The sequence below is a fragment of the Etheostoma spectabile genome, chromosome 13 (genome assembly GCF_008692095.1).
Source record: "Etheostoma spectabile isolate EspeVRDwgs_2016 chromosome 13, UIUC_Espe_1.0, whole genome shotgun sequence".
Taxonomy (NCBI): Eukaryota; Metazoa; Chordata; class Actinopteri; order Perciformes; family Percidae; genus Etheostoma; species Etheostoma spectabile.
In genome coordinates, this window is record NC_045745.1 from 26,927,919 (window position 1) to 26,946,247 (window position 18,329).

The 18,329-nt window shown below is 38.4% G+C and overlaps 2 protein-coding genes and 1 long non-coding RNA gene across 10 annotated transcripts in view; 1 reads left to right on the top strand and 2 right to left on the bottom strand.

Moving 5' to 3' along the window:
* Nucleotides 1–237: 237 nt before the first annotated feature.
* On the bottom strand, nucleotides 238–9,557 carry srrt (serrate RNA effector molecule homolog (Arabidopsis)). 6 transcript variants are annotated; one of them, XM_032533943.1, is made up of 20 exons: nucleotides 9,384–9,557; nucleotides 8,442–8,560; nucleotides 8,098–8,226; nucleotides 7,869–8,015; nucleotides 7,290–7,478; nucleotides 5,497–5,666; nucleotides 5,226–5,410; nucleotides 5,041–5,148; nucleotides 4,803–4,965; nucleotides 4,512–4,660; nucleotides 3,877–3,938; nucleotides 3,682–3,760; nucleotides 2,531–2,728; nucleotides 2,261–2,431; nucleotides 2,018–2,171; nucleotides 1,583–1,776; nucleotides 1,238–1,388; nucleotides 806–898; nucleotides 611–710; nucleotides 238–480 (listed from the first exon to the last, which is right to left on the bottom strand). In XM_032533943.1, the coding sequence occupies exons 1-20, from the start codon at nucleotides 9,510–9,512 to the stop codon at nucleotides 405–407; spliced, it is 2,766 nt and encodes a 921-aa protein (XP_032389834.1). In that variant the 5' UTR covers nucleotides 9,513–9,557; the 3' UTR covers nucleotides 238–404. The 6 variants fall into 6 exon arrangements, with proteins under 6 accessions (XP_032389834.1, XP_032389836.1, XP_032389832.1 ...); XM_032533945.1 differs by having other exon boundaries at nucleotides 600–710; XM_032533941.1 differs by having other exon boundaries at nucleotides 806–900; nucleotides 1,234–1,388.
* Nucleotides 9,558–12,503: 2,946 nt separating this feature from the next.
* On the top strand, nucleotides 12,504–13,153 carry LOC116700656 (uncharacterized). Its single transcript, XR_004334700.1, has 2 exons — nucleotides 12,504–12,558; nucleotides 12,927–13,153. It is a non-coding gene; the product is annotated as an uncharacterized LOC116700656 (long non-coding RNA).
* Nucleotides 13,154–13,835: 682 nt separating this feature from the next.
* The window catches only part of rnf167 (ring finger protein 167), a 6,905-nt gene continuing 2,411 nt past the window's right edge, over nucleotides 13,836–18,329 (bottom strand). For all 3 annotated transcript variants that reach the window (XM_032533990.1, XM_032533989.1, XM_032533987.1), the window contains exons 2-10: nucleotides 17,823–17,943; nucleotides 17,650–17,730; nucleotides 17,423–17,560; nucleotides 17,255–17,342; nucleotides 17,070–17,160; nucleotides 16,796–16,901; nucleotides 16,299–16,392; nucleotides 16,012–16,092; nucleotides 13,836–15,694 (exon numbers count right to left, since the gene is read on the bottom strand). In XM_032533990.1, the coding sequence (XP_032389881.1) occupies nucleotides 15,291–15,694; nucleotides 16,012–16,092; nucleotides 16,299–16,392; nucleotides 16,796–16,901; nucleotides 17,070–17,160; nucleotides 17,255–17,342; nucleotides 17,423–17,560; nucleotides 17,650–17,730; nucleotides 17,823–17,927 (1,188 nt within the window). In that variant the 5' untranslated portion in view covers nucleotides 17,928–17,943 and the 3' untranslated portion in view covers nucleotides 13,836–15,290. The remainder of the gene's footprint in view (nucleotides 15,695–16,011; nucleotides 16,093–16,298; nucleotides 16,393–16,795; nucleotides 16,902–17,069; nucleotides 17,161–17,254; nucleotides 17,343–17,422; nucleotides 17,561–17,649; nucleotides 17,731–17,822; nucleotides 17,944–18,329) is intronic.

An 18,329-nucleotide genomic window follows, 5' to 3' on the forward strand; every position in this document is an offset into this window, starting at 1 on the left:
ATGTAATTCAATGGTTTACCCAGAAGAGGGCAACCATTTACAACAGGGTTGGAGGATGCAGTCTTGAGACATGTGCAACAGAGAAAATCAAGAGCACAAAGAATCTTGTTAATTGTTAGAAAATTCTGTGTAAAAATATTGTCAAAATCCCATCCCGTTTTTCTAACCTTAAACCCAAGTTCTTCAATGCAAACGTAATCTGTCTGATCTGCTTCAAATTTATTTGATAAATACATATTGCAGTTTAATCACAATTTTATTGAGGAACCAAGTTTACAGCAAAAGTTATTTTTCATGTTGCACAGTTACAAATGAAATACTTAGGAAAAGAATCAAATTACTACAAAACCCACGAGTGCATAACACTGGCAAAAAGTGACGGCTCTACAGACCACGCAAACCTTCTAAAAGAAGTCCATATCATCAGGTGCATCCAGGTCACGATATTCAATAATGTTGCGTGGATCACCGCGTGACATTCTAAGATGGTTGAGGGTGCAAGGAGGAAAAACAGACATAGGAAGAATAGAAATTAAAATAGGTTCACAATTCCCAATAGTGGAAAATGGTGACAGCTATAAAATAAAGATCACACGTACAGTGGTCTCACCTGAGGTTGCGTGGCTTCCCCAAGTAGCCACCTTGTCCGCGGAAATTGTCATAGTTTCCTCGGCCTCCTCCGTATTGGTTGGGGGGGTAAGGTGGTCCACCTGTTAAAACAATGACTCATTAACTTAAAAATAGTGGTTTGCTAGACAAAACACATTTCCACTATGATTTTTTTTAAAAACTAGTCATAACATACCACCATAGCCCATCAGTGGTGGACGAGGCTGCCCAAAGCCCATTGGACCCTGAGGACCTTGAGGAGGAAATGGCATGCTGGGAGAAAGCAAACCTGAGGGAAAAAAACAACCAGAGAGCAGCCGGGTTAGCTCAGTTGGTAGAGCAGGCGCACATATATAGAGGTTTATTCCTCAACGCGCAAAGTCCAGGGTTTGAGTCCAAATTTTAACAATTTCCTGCCTGTCTTCCCCCTCTGTCTCTTTCATATCTAGCTGTCATATTTATTAAAAGCAGAAGTACCCAAAAAAATAAATAAATAAATAAACCAGAGAGAAAGCATTTATGTAGTTGTGGACTAGAGTTGGGCGGTACCTAGATTTTGATTCCGTCAAACCTCCGTATTTTACCACAGTATTACCATGACGAATTAAAAATGATGGGGGAATTTCACCTGGGCCTGGAAGAGGAGGAAGTTTCATCTCTGGCAGCGATGGTCTCTTGGCATCCATCAGGAAATTGTTGAAGAACACCACCTCCTTTTTCACTTCTTCAATTTTGTCCCCATGTTTGTTCAGGATGTGCTTACGTACAAACTCTGGACCCTTGAAATGAATTTAAAAAGCAAAAGGTTGCATCACTTTAACAATGAAGCAGCAAATCAGATCTTCTAGTTATGTAGCATCTTATAGTCTCCAGCATAAGAAGAAAATCATCAAAACATGTCAAACCGTTGAAGAGATTTCCGCAATCAGAACAAGTGTTGTGCTGTCCTGAATGCTGTTTAACAAGCACTCACCTTGAATTTTTTGCCACTTAGTGGGCAGAGCCATTTGTCCTTCCCCAGCTCTTGAGTGTTGGCGTTCACAAACTTCTCCACCTCCTCCACAGGATCCTTGCGGCCCATCTTCCCTGCCTCCTCCTCAGACAGGATTTCTTTTAAACTAAATAGAGGACTCAGCTTCTCCTCCATCATCTTCTGCCATTGTTGCACTGTAGCAAAAGAAATACGTTCACCAATGATAAGGTGCATTGTAAAGTTTTGCATACATTACAAACATATGAGGTTTAAGTTGATGAGAAACAAAATGGTGTAAGAGCCTGTGGGGGAAAAGTGTGATAGAAAACTTATGTTTAACAAAGAAAGCTAAACAGAAACACACATTTCTGCATATAATATTTATTTTCCCTCCAGTAATCCACATTAAATAACACAAACATGGGAAACACTGACCTTCACCATGTGTGATGCGGTTAGGAGGGATGGGTCCACGTACATGGATCATGCCACAGCGATTGGGCATTTCATCCTCACTAGGATATTCACAGGTGTTGTAGTAGTCAATTGAATGCACAATACGCAGATACAAGACCAGACGATCCAAAACCTGCAACGACATAGACGCCGGAGAAACGTTACAAAGACGGAACGTTAAGATTTTCTTTACTAAATAAGCCAGTTCTGCAAGAGTCAAACCTTGGCTAGTTTGTCATCCCTTTCAACAGTCGTCTCTGCAGGGTTTCCCTCCTTGGTGTTCTCCTCTGAATCCATCCCACTCCCTGAGCCCAGGAGCTCCTCCTCCTCAGCACTCACCTCCTCTATCAGATAATCTGTGATGTTCTTCAAGATGGGGTTCTGAGCTGGCAACTTTTGAAATCACAAACCACACATGAATGAATAATTTAGTTACAGCAAGATCATTTGAGAACAATCTGCTTGAATCGTAATTGATGATAAGCGTTGTACCTCTGTGCTCTCTCTGTGCCTATCTTCCTGGGACTTGATGCACCACAGGTCTCCTTTCTCGTCCAAGGCATGAATGAGCTTGGCAGCCAGCTTGATGTCGTTGCGAAGCACCTGCTTGTGCTGAGTGAGGCCATTAACATTACGCACCCTCCGGGCCAGGTCCCGGTTCACGCCTGGTGCCAGTTCACAGTCTCGCAGCTGTGAAAGGTAAGAGAGTAAAACCGTTTTAACAGCCTCAACTGCTATTTAGGAGATTATACAAGTAACAAAAACAGGCACAAACGACTATCCAAGGCATCCTTAAAGTGCTCATATTATGATTTTTCCCTTTTCCTTTAGTGTTATATATCTTTTTGTGCATGTTATAGGTTTACAAAGTGAAAAAGCCCAAAGACCACCCAAAGGGACTTCCCATGTTCAACAGACAACACTATTCACAAACTGCTCCAAACAGCTCTGTTGTTGTCCAGCCTTTACTTCCGTGACGAACGTGTGTCACTTTGTAACATGTTATAATGCTCGCCTAGCTGCTAGCGTGGCACGCCCTCCTACTCTGCTTCTGACTGGGTAGTAGTTCTTACCTAGCCACTGCGCATGTGCGAAGATGGAACAGAAGTGAGATGCCTCACTCTGTAGCTAAAACAGAGAGCTCAACACAGGGTGAAAAGAGGAGCTGCAGCAATGTGCAGTATGTCAAAAAATATGGTGTTCTTTGAAAACTAAACCATGTAAACCTGTTCCGATATAACCTCTAAATACAATTCTGAACCTGAAAATGAGCATAATATGAGCACTTTAACTGTTTTTTTTGTAAATACAAAAGCTATCATTGCAGCTCTGATTTGCTGACATTTTTGGTTAAATGATCGTAACAAAAGAAAATGAAAAAGATGGAAAACCAGAATGCAGTCAACAATTGCATGCATTTTAAATAAGAACAGAAAGTCTGACGCCAGCAACGCATTTTGTTTTAAACATGTCCACAACCAGTGATCTAACAACTCAACACAAATATTGACACATAACCTAACGCAAGTTATTTGACACAAAACACTGTTGTTGCTCTTTGGAAGGCTCCGCAATGAATACTGTGCTGCATATTACAATCACTTGAAAACAGTAGTGTCAATAGCTGAGGCTGGCACACTTACTCGAATATTCTGAAGGTTCCAGCAAACCTCTTTGATGTTGACGCTACGGTCAAATGTTACCCAGCAACGCCTAAAAAACCTGCAACAGCACAGGGTTAATTAACCATTGTTGTGCAGTCGTGTGTAGTCTCTTGCGTCACACAACGTGTGGCTAAATGAATCCAAAAAACATTATTTCTAGAATTTTTAACCAACCTGCGCTCTGGATGAGGGTCAGACAAGCAAACACGCAGAAAGCCAGGATATCGCCGGCAAAGCTGAGAGAGAAAAACATAAAAAGTTTTATTATTATTATTATTATTATTTTTTTATTTTTATTTTTTTTAAAGGTGTCCTGCTACATGTATTTCATTACTTTGTGGTAATGTCTGAAGTTCTACAATGACTCTAACCTTTTTTTTATTGGAAGAACTGCCTTGGTTACCTTGTGTCAAGCCGTTCTAGCGTGGTATAGAAAGCCTGCAGGAAGACTCGGCTCAATTTGCGCCAGTTCTCATTTATATATTAACGAGCTAAGCTGCTTGACTCTGATTGGCTAACAGCTAGCCAATAAGAGCCTAGCTATCAGCTTCCTTTACCCAGCGCAACTGGTGGAGCTCATGAATAGTAATGAGCTCAGACAACATGACATCAGACTGACTAGCTTTTGTAATTGACCTGATTTCTCCGCTTATTTCTTTTCAATGGCTAGAGCTGACAGAGAAGGTAGCAGTTCATTTTCAAATTCCCACAAACACATAACATAATTGTTATTTGTGTGGCAGGCCACCTTTAAAGATATACATTACTCATTACTGGGCCATTAACTATGCCACCTGTGTTCAACTTACAGCAATAATCTCAGCCCTGGAAATGGTGGGAGCAATGCTTCTCATGAACAAAGAGCAGGTTCTGTGGAGAGGCCGTGGTCTGGGAGAGTCATCTTTGGGTTTCTTTTCTTCTTTGTTGTCCTCTTCAGCAGTCTCCTTTGGTTTCTCTTCTTCATAATTAGATATGAGAGAGCAAATAGGTGGGGGGAAATATTACAAATACTGTTACAAATAGTTACAAAAACTGGTAACATAGACAGTGCATAGTCTTTCTGAGGATAAAAATCAGACAATATGAATTTGACTGCTCACCTTCACCCTCCTCTTCCTCTTCATCTTCCTTGTCTTCCTCCTCTTCCTTCTTCACAGGTTTATCAGAGCAGTTGGAATTTGAGTCTGAATCCGAGTCAGAGTCACTCTCTGAGGCGCTAGCTTCATCATCACTGTCTCCGCTGCGCTTCCTCTTTCTTCTCGGCTGATAAATGAAAATGACAACAATTAGTTGGTTCATTTGTCTCTTTAGTAAATAAATATTGGACGCAACGCTTACTTTCTTGGGTTCAGGCATTTCTTCTATGGGAGCTTCTTTCTCTGACTCCTCTTTCACATCCTGTCCTTCTGTAGCAGGTCTTTCTGTGCCGGCAGAGTCGCTCTCCTCCTGTGGCAAAGTTTATTGTCATCAACACAGCACTGTGAAATTTGTACTGACCGGCAAATACAACCATAAAAACATACCTTCTCATTTTTGTCTCTCTCTACTGAAGGTTTGCAGTCACTGTCCAAGGTTTTAAGGTCTTCCCTCTTGGGGGGTTCGGCGCCCCCTGAAACAGATGCCAACTTCTCCTTTTCTTCTTCCTCTTCAAATGACAGGTCCAAGATGCGAAGGTCATGATCAGTCCCTCCTTCCATCTTTATCACAGCTGAAGACAAGCAAGAGTGTATATGATTCAGGCTCCAACTGATGACGGTGGCTTTTCTTTTAGCTACTATTCATTAGTCGTCTCACCTGCATCTAGAACCTTGATGATGGCGGGGGTGTGTTCAATGTCCAGGGAGACATTGTCAAACCAGTTGTTCTCCATCAGGAACATGAAGACATTCAGACGGTTTTTCAGGGAACTCTGGGCCTCTGCCTTAAGTCGGCTGGCTTCATCTGGATGATACTTGGACCTGAACCTGTGTTCAGAGTCGTGGTAGGAAGGGAATGACGGGGGGGGCGGGGTTGGGATGAACGGGATGTAAAAGTTAGAGAACAAATGCATATTATATATCTATACTGCAACTGTGGAGAGTTACAATTTTATAAGAAATATATTTTTAATCCAGATGGTTATTTGTTGGGAATTCAAGTATCTATACAGACTATCATTACTATTATTGTGATTTTGGTATTTTGTATAGCCTAGTCCTTGTGTTGGGCATTCAGTGTATGCATGTAGACTTTATTATTAAAGCAAATTATTGCACATTATTTGAAAGTTGAGATTAACTCACCAATAATTAAGGAAAAAACACAACAGAGAGATTATGAAATTAAGCATTTACATAAAAAATGTTGAACATTGAGTGGACTACAGTTACCTTTTGTTCTGCCAGATTATTAACAAATATATACAGAGAAGGGATCTCTTCTGTGAAAGTGCGCTCCACTTCACCCCAATGGTGTGTCTGTTTACACACAAATTCGGTTTTGGGATTCGATTTGATCCGAATATAAAAAGAAAGTAGCGTAGAAAAAGCATAAAAGAAAAAAAAATTCTCTATGCGCGACCACTTGACTGTCTGTCTAAAATCCCTGGTACTGTGTGTCTAAGAGCAACTGCATTGTGCGCAGTGCATGCCCTTGCTGACTAAGAGCGATTCTTGCTGATAAGTTCCACTTTTTCTCATCTTCAGAAAAACGTTGTCAACGTTGTAGTAGGAAGGGAAGAAAAATGGGTTATGGCAAAACAGAAAAAGTTTGCATGACACCTGTGAAATAAGTGTAATAAGCATTAACAGGCATTATACAACTGTAAATATTTGAAAGGGTAAAACGCTAAATAAGAACAAGAAAATCAACCCACACAATGAGGAGGATAAGGTTTTGATCGTAGCAACATATAATGAACAAATAATGTTACGTGATTGTGAAGAGATTTTAGAGACAAGTGATTTTATAGATATATTGATCAACTTAATGAAGAAGGCAGGGCTGTTACACTGCTACAGGTACAGTATACTTTATATCTGACTTTTTTTCGTCAGATAGGTTTAAACGACACCTATGGAAAACCTCTGTCCAAACTCTTACAATCAAATATTTACAATCAAACAAAACAATCACATGTGCACTAAGGTTGTATTTGGGTTGATTTTCTTCTTTTATAAACTACAAGTGTGACAAAAGGCATTAGTAATAAACTAGTGTGAGCCTGGTCCTATTACGTGGGTGGAACATGTCAAAAAGGCCTTCACTAAGGTATAACATTCTCTTGTTGGGGTTGTTTCAGCAAATACTTGATTTATCAGCCATGAAATAAATATGACCACCTTAATTTCCCATGATAGACCCACCATAGGCTCAGGCTCATTTGTATTATAAATATATATTTATATATATATATATAATAAGATATATTTATCTATACATAAATATAACTAAAATAATAATTAAATAAGACAAAATGAGAAGAACTGTAAAACTTTGGGAATGACAATCACAGATTAAATAACTATATACAGTTCAATAAGAAGAATGGCGATAGTGTTACCACGTGAAAACCTAATATTCGTTATTAGAAAAAGCAACTGACTTACCACTCTTCATCTTTATGAGCTAAAAAGAAGTCCTGCATCTGCTGCCTGCGGAAGTCGATCTTGTACTCATTGTAGCGTTTGACTGCCTCAGTTTCATCCACAGAATCATCCAAGGACAGCAGGAACTCCTTAAAGCTCTTCATTATGGGAGGGGGTGGACCCAAATCCATGTCATGGATGTTACCAAGCCTAATGGAAGTGCAACAAGTTGAACAAGGTTTTGGAAGGGCCAGCAAATCTTTAGCAGCTTTTTACATTCTATGAATTAGTTGTGTGATAAGAGAAGAAAACACATACTGTGATTATGCTGCATGCATAGTCTCTCTCCTGTCTTTTTTTTCTTTGTTTTTCATTTTTACTTTTGTACAGAACATATTTTATCTACATACTTTGAGGTGAAAAACGTTAAAGAACAAGTTGTCTTCATGCCGTTAACATTAACATTCAGGAACAGACATACATGTACATATCGAAAATTTTCAGGAATTATAAGAAACTTAATATTGAATCCTTAAAGATGTGAAAAAAAACATTTGACTTTAAAACTCAAGCTCACTCAACACTGATTCCATTTCTCACCTCGCCTGAATGGGGATGCCATGATGAGGCTGCATGAGGTGCATGTCAGGATGCCCCCAATGCTGTGGTGGGCCATAGCTGGGCCCTCCTCCACCACCATAACCTAAGTCATACCCCCCACGGTAAGGATCTCCACCGTGGTCATCCCTGCCAGAGACAGATGAAGGAACATAAGTAACAGCAGATACCAGTTGCAAAGATTGTGGATTTGTGTTGCAGCTAATCTCACCAGTCTCTTCTCATGCGTTTCTGCTGGGGACTCATGTCGTGTCTGGGCGGGGTGAATCTCTCCCTACGGCCTCTGTCATAATCCCGGTACTCTCCGCGACTACGTCGTTCCCTGCCCCTGTCCCACTCTCTGGAAAATTGATATCAGGAAACCATAAACAAATGAAAAGATGAAATAAAAACAAAAATTAAACAAATATCTCCAAAGTTATTTACACTTTGTGTGAAAACACCAGAGAACCACCTTTAAGCTAGATGCATTTTGTTATTAGTGAGGCATCTGCATTGGCTTTAACTGAATAATGTTTGAGACTCAAACAGCTTTCCCACATCTTTGTTTGTTACCTGTCGTTCCAGTCGTCTCTGCGTCTGTCTTCTCTCTCTCTTGAACGATCATAGTCACTTCTCTCCCGTCTGAATTTGTCCCTTCTCCTGCGATCATACTCATCATCACTGTCTCCCATCTCCATGAAGAGAAAGAGAAAAAAGCTAATTTAAGTGACAATTTGGTATGGTAAGATTATAGTTTACCTGACTGTGAACTTAGCTAGTCGCTGAACAAAAGCTAACGTTAATGTGGCCATCCTTAAGATTCTAGTCCTGGTTGATTTGGAAATATAGCTAGTTGAGTGATAACCATAGACCGTAAAACAAATAATAGACAAATGATCAGTGTTTATTATTATTGTAAAGAACGAAAGTACGGTCCCGGAGATGTTGACAGTAGCCTATGATGTTAATTTGGGCGACCTATAAATACGGTTAACGTTAACCCGATAAAACAGCAGCGCCCAGTGAGCCTAACGCTACAGCGGAGAGATAGCGGTCACGTTGGTCTCAGTTGGCCCAAGGGTAGCGCACGGCTAATCCATATTCTTCCTTCAGCCAACTATTGTTAAGACAAAGCTTAAGTAAATGGTTAAAATTATATTCGCTTGACGTCATAGGACACTGAGATGGCTAGCGTAGCTAGATTTAACGTTAGGTCGTTATTATGATAGCGTAGAACTTGTATATCCAAATTACCAAAGAATTTGAGATTTCAATAAAACAACTAACAAATGTGGGGATAAAGATGTGGCTTCTCAACTCGAAACAAAGGGGAACGTTATTGTAGTGTTGGTTAGGCAACGTTAATAGGCTACGTTAGGTTAGCTAGCTAGCTAACCTAGCTACCATTAGCTAAAATGTATCTCTCGGTTCCATTGTTTTCTAAAAGAGAACGGTAGCTCTCTTTGTAGTTTTACCACAAATTACACGATATAACATAAACTAGCACATCGATACCTTAGTAATTATTTGCTTGGATGATGTTCGTGTTCTTCCCGGTTCTTTCTCTCGTTCAACACTTCCACTTCTTCCACTTCTTGTCTTCTTCTGTTTTTGCGGCGGTAGGCAAACAACGAAATGGCGCATTACCGCCACCAACTGGTATGAAGTGCGGATAAATATTATTTTGTATTATATAGTACATTTTCATTACACACTGTCTTCAATTATCATAATATCTGACTCACAGATGTCATTGTTTTTTTTTTGTTTTTTTCATTTTTAAAAATGATATACATATCTTGAATGTTTTTTGTACCCAATAATCAACAGTGGTGGTTGACCTGCAACACAGCATTCAAGATGCCACAATAATAAGTGTATTCTAATGTAAATAACAGCGAATTATTTATTTTTTATAGTAAAAATTCATTTCAGACAGCAGCCTGCAGCAGCCTGTAGAATTAATAAATCTAACTTGCAGCAACCATGTAAGAAAGAAAAACTAGTTCATAAATGGTCATAATAATACATTATTGTTTCACTACCAGATCAACCAGACAGAATCAGATATTGAAATTTGAGGATTTTTCAATTTGCGAATTTTCATCAATGCTTTTCAATAAGGTCAAAGGATAGCTTTACATTTTTTTCAAGGCTATCTCAAAACAATTATCACGTGCCCCTATGTAGGTTTGTCTGAATCAGAATCACTTATGTTATAATTGGTTGCTGTAATCATTCCTCCTGCATTCTGCATTTATCTAAACTTAAAATTAGGGTTCAGCAGTCAGTTAGTTAAATCAAGTAGGTCTTTTCCAGAGTTTTTTTTCAGTATGAAAATCCCTCTTTGTATTACCCCAGATAACGTGTCTTTGCTGAGCTGCATTGGAGGGATAGTAACAGAGAGAACATTTTGTACACAAAAGACTAATATTCGACGATTTCTTCATTTTTCTAACTCAGACTGTTGTCCTCCCCAAGCCTTTTGTCCCCACTTGTTATATTAGAATCACTTAATTTTTACGTGATTTTGAACACCTTGTTTTAATGTGTATATTCATATCTTCCAAATTACCTGTTAACAGCAGATGATGGTAGGTGGAACACATGTAAACGAAAAAGTCGTAGAGAAAGGGTTTGATATTCAAACAATATTTTTATTAGATTCAACTCTTAAACTATTTTATTTTACTTTCATTTTTCAATAAACTGCTAAGTAGTACATCCCTTTTTTGTGCTTTTTTTTGTCCTTCCTCTAAACCTTAACTGGTGCCTCATGTAATCCAGGATTACTTGTGGCCACACTTCTGTAGTCTGTGCTTCATTTTCCATAATAAATGCAGATTCCACTTGTTGTGGGAAGGTATGGCCATCCCTGGATCCAAATGGAAAGTCTTCTCCGGGTCCGCCATTGGCTCCCAAAGGACTGGAGAAAAGATGCGGCTGGTAACCATCCAAAAAACCCTATGAACATGTAAACTCTTATTATTTACTTCTTTTTCTTTGCACAAAGTTGTAAAGGTACATTTTAAGAATAACAAAGGGCAATACTAGGCAGTTAAACAGGGTATTAATTTTGTGGAGAAAGTGCTTTTGATATTTAAAAGCCAAGCCAAAATATAAAAATATAAGCCAATTGTAATGGTACATTAAATAAATGAATGATTGAAGATTCAGTGATAAGATGCAAGTGGCAAATTCAAAATAAAATAATCTAATCTAACATCTATAAATGTGTACCGTACCTCATTGTGGTCTTGAGGAGTCACTCTGGAATCCAGCAGCCCGAATGAAGATACAGTCAAGAATAGCCAGAAAGACAATCTCAGCACAGATGGTAGTGATCCAGGCATCTTTTCTTAGAACTGCATTTGTCAGAACCCAGAGAAAATTCAAATATTTCTAAAGCTTTAAAACACAGCACACCCAAAGCAAACTTGAGGATTAGTGTGAAGATTCGGAACAGGTTCTTTTGATTTAGAAATTCATTGATGTGCTGTCATGTCCCGTCAATTACAAACCATGTCCATATGCCTTGTGCAACAATATTAATTTATCATCTTGCATAGAACACACTAGCCTATGTAGTCCCACACATGAAATAATCCAGCCAATGGCTAACCTAATGTAGCTATTTTGGGATTTATTCAACTCAAACATGAATTGTCTTTTCTTCAGAGCAGCAGGTGATGTGATGTGAGGCACATGAAATGGTGAATGACTTGGAGCTTGTTAGGAGGGATTGAAAGGACTGAATTCACCAGCTGTAGGACGTCTTAATGAATCACTTTTACACCCAAAGGCACTCAACTCCTTATGGGCCATGTCAGCTAAACAGATCTGAAAAGACAAAAGTATTAATAGTATTTAAGCTCTTTTTCACCATTGATGAAAAACATTGTGACTTTAAATTTTTTACTCAATGCTGCCATTGTACCAATTATATGTAAATGTTTTTGATTAACCCAAAGTATTTGGTAGCAATGACTCACCACCAATGGTATTATGATGTTCATTTAAAATAACCCAAAACATCTTTGATCATAGGAAAAATAACTGTATAGATTTTATTCAAGATATTACAAACTGAACATACAGCAGGAGGGAAGGAGCAGCATGGACACACACACACACACACACACACACACACACACACACACACACACACACACACACACACACACACACACACACACACACACACACACACACACACACACACACACACACACACACACACACACACACACACACACACACACACACACACACACACACACACACACACACACACCTGTCATGGTGCTATAGTGTTTTTTAATGATCAGAGTAAAAAGAACTAACGACTCCAAATTCAGCAGGGTGTCCACGCTCTTGGCTAATTAGTTACATGCCAACAGGATTAGCCATGCTTTTACAAAGCTTCCTTTCATTATTGTTAATGAAACCACCTGCAACTCATGACTCAGCACACTGGGGGCAGTAGGTGAAGATGACACTTCATGGAAAAAGTCTTTATTATTTTAATGGAGTATTTCCTTCTGTAATCATGACATTATGTATTATAATTAAATGATATTTATTTCAGCTCAGATATTTACAAATATATATATATTTTTTTTAATGGTAGAAGTTGTGGTAGTAGAATACCCATTTCGTTACAATTTGCCCATGATCATGTATGACAATAGTATGGGGTGGGAATCACGATGTCATCACAATAATTATGCCACGATACGATATCATTGCGATTTTAAACATTTATAACCTTTTTTCCAACGTCTAATTTTTCCCAATTTTAAATGATGTCCCCAAAAGGAAACTTTGTCAACATCTGTTTTATCTAAAAAGATACATTTCTCTGTTTGTTCTTAAATTTTATTGCTGCAAAATGGAATTATCAAGCAGACAAACTGACCAACACATATATATATATATATATATATATATATAATATATATATAATAAAAGAGGGCGTCTGTGTATCGATACAGTATTGCCACTGAAAATGTTGCGATACTATGCTGTATTGATTCCCCCCCCACCTCTGGACAATAGGACATTATTTTATAGAAAGTGATACTTCCTTTTTCTTTTCTCATTCAAACACAACCGTGGCACCACAGTCCCATTTCAGTATCATTTAATCTTCCACAAATCACACATTAAATGCAGCTTTCCACAGAATGGATTTCAAACCTGCTTGATACACAAAAATCATAAATTGACACTGTACATTTACTATTTAAGTGTGATAAACCAGGCACATTCTAAATGAAAAAGAAAAAATAATAGTTTGGGGATTATGTTTTTTTCATTTGTTTCAGTTAACAGTCTCAGGGACATAGAAAGCAAAACAAAAGTACAAAGTCATTAGAAACATACTACAAAAAGAAAAACCAACATTTTACTATACAGACTATTGCCAACGTGTCCCAATCAAACGTTGATAGCGTCGAGTCTTTTAATTAATCATCAGTAGAATATAAAGATGGAATGTTAGGATTTCAGAGTCCTACTGATTCTTCTCTTTCACACTAAATACAACTCACTGAAAAAGCCTTAGACACAGACTGTGCAGTGTTTGCTCTGTTGTATGCAGTTGTGGGTCCCCTTATTTGATTCGTGGTATTGATCAAGTTGAGGTTATACATTAATTGATAAAAGAATCCTCAATACATCTGGAGCCCTAAATGATTATTCTGATTTCAGATTTTTCTGACTGTAGTGCAGCAATAGAAAACAAATACACAGTAAACACTGCTCACAAATCCATCTACGCGAAAAGGGAGTGTGGGTAAATTTGTACAGTGGTAAAAAATGTCCACACCCTGTAAGGTGATTATTACACTTTTTTTTTTTTATTCCAGTTGTGAATATACAATGTGGGACCAAGGTAAACGCTGTGCATTTATTTGGAGCAGTGCAAGAGTTTGGCTGAAACAACTATTTGTACTGCTCTTTGTGTAATTTAACAACGTGGACCCCATCTAGGTCGTTTTATTAAATAGAGAAACCAAATCTAATTTGACAGCCGCCGAGCTTGTCCAAACTTTCAGGTGCAAATCAAGCATGTCTAAGCTGTCGGTCTGAATCATTACTTGCATAACAAATGTGGAAACAAAGGCTGTTTCTCTTTTGTTCGTCACCATAAAAACATATGTTGAGCACATTTACAGACAACACAGGGACAAGATCAAATCTTTCTAACCAGTAGTTTTAAATACTGGCTAGACAAGAGGAAAACAAAAGGAGTGTAAATTCTGTCCCTTCAATTTCCAAACATTTAACATACACATGTGCATCAAGGCCAATGTAAGGCAATGCTCTTTTTTCCTAAAAACACCTTGAGGGTCCCATAATTCAACATGTTATCATTCTGTGGTATATATTAAAAAAAAATGGAAAACATCTATTAATATTTGTGAATCTATGTTTTACTGATTCAAAAAAGGTAAAATAATATGTAAGACCAACTCCAGTTAATTCTCACTATGTTATTAATTTACAATATCGACTGACCTTTAATTTGTTGCTAAAAAAACCTGAGTTTGTTCAACTTGACAAACTGGATAAAGCTAAAGATATTTTCCTTAAACTGACCACACAGTATTATCAATAACAATGTAAAAGCAGCAGAAATGTAGAACAATATTGCTAAATTCTATTATAGCGTAATTTACTGTAGAATTTGAGAAAATCTGACATTTCAGAGACCTGAACTATAGCTTGAAAAATATGCAAAAAGAGACCTAAATGGATTAAAAGATAAAACAAACACTTCCTCTCCACTTGCCCATCCTTGTTAAGAAACAGCTGGTAAAAAAGGGCTGTCAAATATAACGCAATTAGGATTCAAACAACAGAGATTCTTCATACTACACTTACCTTACGTAGAGAACCTTGAACAGTGTGAATTTCCCCATTGTAGGAATAATAAAGGATTTTGAATCTTGAATCTAGAAGATCTACTTTAGTGTGAACACAGAATTAATTCTGTTTAGCAACACAGGCTTTACACTCTTACTTATACAACACATTAGATTTAAGAGGCCCATTCTTTTTGCGCAGCACTATTGGTTAGGTTGCGTTGCATGTTCAAGTTATGAATTAAAACATGCTTTAAAACAGGAGGTCTACAGACACATTTAGGAGTATTGGAGGGAATATGTGTAAATTAGTGGCTGGATGCTTAATGCTGGATTTTGGTACTCTTCAATACATATGCTGCATGTGCTTTGACACTAACAAGTAGACCTCCTCTGGCTACTGGGTAAAACATTCTGTTATAATAAATGTGTTACCACAAATCTGCAAACTATTTTAAAGTACAGTGTGATAGCACACCTGATGATAAAAAGACCACTTTTAGGTCAAACTAAGTAATCTTGTTGCAGCTATGGTCCAGGCATCAGATCTCCACTACATCACTACCAGCTGAGCGAGGTCGTCATCAGTGTGCTGCCTGTCTTCTCCTGCGTCATCACTGTCTGAGTCTGTGTCGTCTGTGGGGGATTGGTAGCCTTCATAAGCCAGGATGGGTGAGTCGCAGTGTGGAGGGGAGGCAAGGCACTGGGCAGTAGTGGTGGTGGCCGAATAGGCCCCTGGGCTCCCTGAGGGGGACCCCGGGTTGGACGGTCGGAGCAGAGGAGTGCGCTCCGAGTCTGCTTCGCCCCCCGTTCCTTCTCCCCCCCCACGTCCTCCAGTTTCCTCCTCAGACTCGGACTCGGAGTGCTCTGCATTGTTGCGAGTAACGCGCTGTTTGCACACAGGACACGTCTTCTTGGTCTGTGTGAGCCACGGGTCCACACACTTGCAGTGGTAGGCTGACGAGCGGAAAGAGTGGCAGTTAGCAACAAGGACTTCAGTGGAGGAGAAATTGGCAATTTCAAGTTTGGAAGAAAAGGGATAATGTTGCTTTATGAACATTTTTGATCACTTGGAGTGCAATTTGTGCTTTTAATGATGTACTTAGTAGGGGTACAAATATTGACTTGCAAGAATGGGTACATTCATGTACTTTATGTTCAAATAGTACAAAAGCTTATTGCTGCAAGAGTGGTAGATGTACACATTCTGTATATCAGTAGAGGTACTTTGCACTGCAACATATAAATTTCATAGTAACATATAAAATATTTACCATGTGAGCAAGGTAATACTCGCAGCTTGTCACCTTCTTCATAATCATCCAGACAGATTGCACAAACATCATAGTCGTCCCCTAAAACAGGGGAGAAAAGTTATTAATTTGAGTCATTTCAAATAATAAATTGACATTAAATTGAAATATAATTCATTTCATTTCATAACATTTCATCTTAAGAACCTGTTCTATAAATAAAAAGCTCCACAAATACAGACATTAAATTCCCATGCAATTAGTCCCAATATTCTTAAAAACAACATACTACAGTGCCATCGTGTTACCTTTCCTGAACTTGTGGGTTGGAATCCGCTTCAGTTGTTCCTTGGACAAACGATTTTTCATCAGCCTTTTTCTGTACTGTACACATCGTATAATCTAAACAATACAAAAAAGATAATGTTACTCATGGCAGGAGAATTACACTGACACTCAAAATGCACGAATGAGTTTGTTTATTGTGTTCATGTAGGACCCCACTGCTCATGGTGAGTAAGCAAAAATGATTTGGAAAATAGGTTTTCAGATGTGTCTACTGAATAAATATAGCATATAAGAGGATAGTTAGCTCAAGCTTTGCTGTAAAAGCAGCGCATTCGAGGCTTGCCTCTGCTAAGCTTGCTTATAAGAGACTTATCTTTGGAACAGGGATGACTAAACAAACACACTGTATGCCGTTATTATTGCACCACGATTATTTCCGTCCAAAAAGGTATTTGGTTAGAATGCAAAACATAATAACACAACACCCAGGGAAGCATTATATCATATGCATACTTACCAAGACGACACACATCACAAGAATGATCATGCCAACCACTCCAGTGAATGGAATAAGGTAGTATGAGAGTGGAAAAGCAAACTCCGGCTTGAGAATCACATAGGCCCTGCAGAGACCAACATTATCATAAACACTAGTGCTGAAAAAGTCAGTATGTATTGGTCTGTGCACATCTTATTCTGACTGTTAAGGTTTGGTTTTGTCTAGATTAAATTTAGTTTGAAAAATGATTTCATAGATTTATTTCTTCAAGCACTGAAATGGTTTTACTTACCCTTGTTCTGGAATTATATAATTCCTGAGAATTTGGGAGGCATAGTAGCTGGTGAATACAGAGGGGATCCAAATTTCCTCTGCAATAGTGTCTAAAAAGAAGGAAAAAATGAACAAGATTTAAATTTTAACCATTTTATTAAGATGGTGTGAATGTGTAAAGTTTGAAATATAAAAGAGAATTACCATTGCTGAAGTTCATATTGAGCAGCGTGTCTGAGTACATGTTGTGAACGATTACAGCACTGTATCCAGCCTGCTGTGCATGCAAGACCTAAAAAACAGTTCCACATAGTAAACAGTTTGCCTCACAGAGACTTAAACATACTCAATGTCAATCAAAACATTACTGACCTTTATATCAAAATTGCATTCATAGCGTCTGATGAGAGCGATGAATTTGGTGGTGTTGGCATCATAAGATAGTGGCAATGGAGGGGGAGGGTCTATTGCTGTACAGCCATTGAGTGGACGAGACGCCACCAAAATTCCCTTTCACACAGAGAAAAAAAACATTATTACAAAAAGGACTATAACCTCTAATTTTCCTGTATGCACCTTCTCCAACAATCTGCTCTTACCATTAGTCCATCCTTAGGAAGTTGGGAGCCAAAAAAGGCAGGCAGGTCCTCAAACAACATGGAGGTCATATTGCTATAATGCTGCAAAAACAACATATACATAAAATAACTAACATAACCTCCAGGAGAATTTGAGGAATCATATTTATAGCTAAAGCCTAAAGATTACTTACAGCATAGATGTAGGCATTTGTGGGTAAGGGAACCAGTACGCTGCAGAAAACCATTATAATGATACTCATCCGAGCTTCTACGCACCACACACCAAGGGGAGCCATCCTTGGTTGCACTAAACTGTGAAAAACATAGAACAGTAAAACACATCATAATCAAGAGTCACAACCAGAAAGAAATTCTTTCGGTCTCAAGCTGGAGCTGATCTAGCAGTTTGGTTACAGCTTGGCATTAACATACTACTGCAAATAGTCAATTTAGGTGGTAAAACCTTGTAAATATGCACATTGTTACAAACAAGGAACTGTAAACTGTCTCACAAGCATGTGCTCTATTGTAATGGAGTAGCAGAGCAAACCTAAAATGCCATTTAAACATGTCAACGTAGTAGTGTGGATGTAGCTTAAACTAAATACATTGGAAAGTGATTGTGATTCCAAAGAATTTCTACTAGGGGAAGAACTCCCACTTTCTCAATACTTCCGGCTTCTGATCTGGTTGCAACT

Excerpts from the sequence above, each read along its gene's own strand:
- srrt (XM_032533941.1), bottom strand. The coding sequence starts at position 9,512 with ATGCGCCATTTCGTTGTTTGCCTACCGCCGCAAAAACAGAAGAAGACA. Across the intron at positions 2,729-3,681 it reads GGAACCTTCAGAATATTCGA|CTGCGAGACTGTGAACTGGC; the intron begins GTAAGTGTGCCA and ends TACCTTTCACAG. Across the intron at positions 711-805 it reads ACCACTGATGGGCTATGGTG|GTGGACCACCTTACCCCCCC; the intron begins GTATGTTATGAC and ends TTGTTTTAACAG.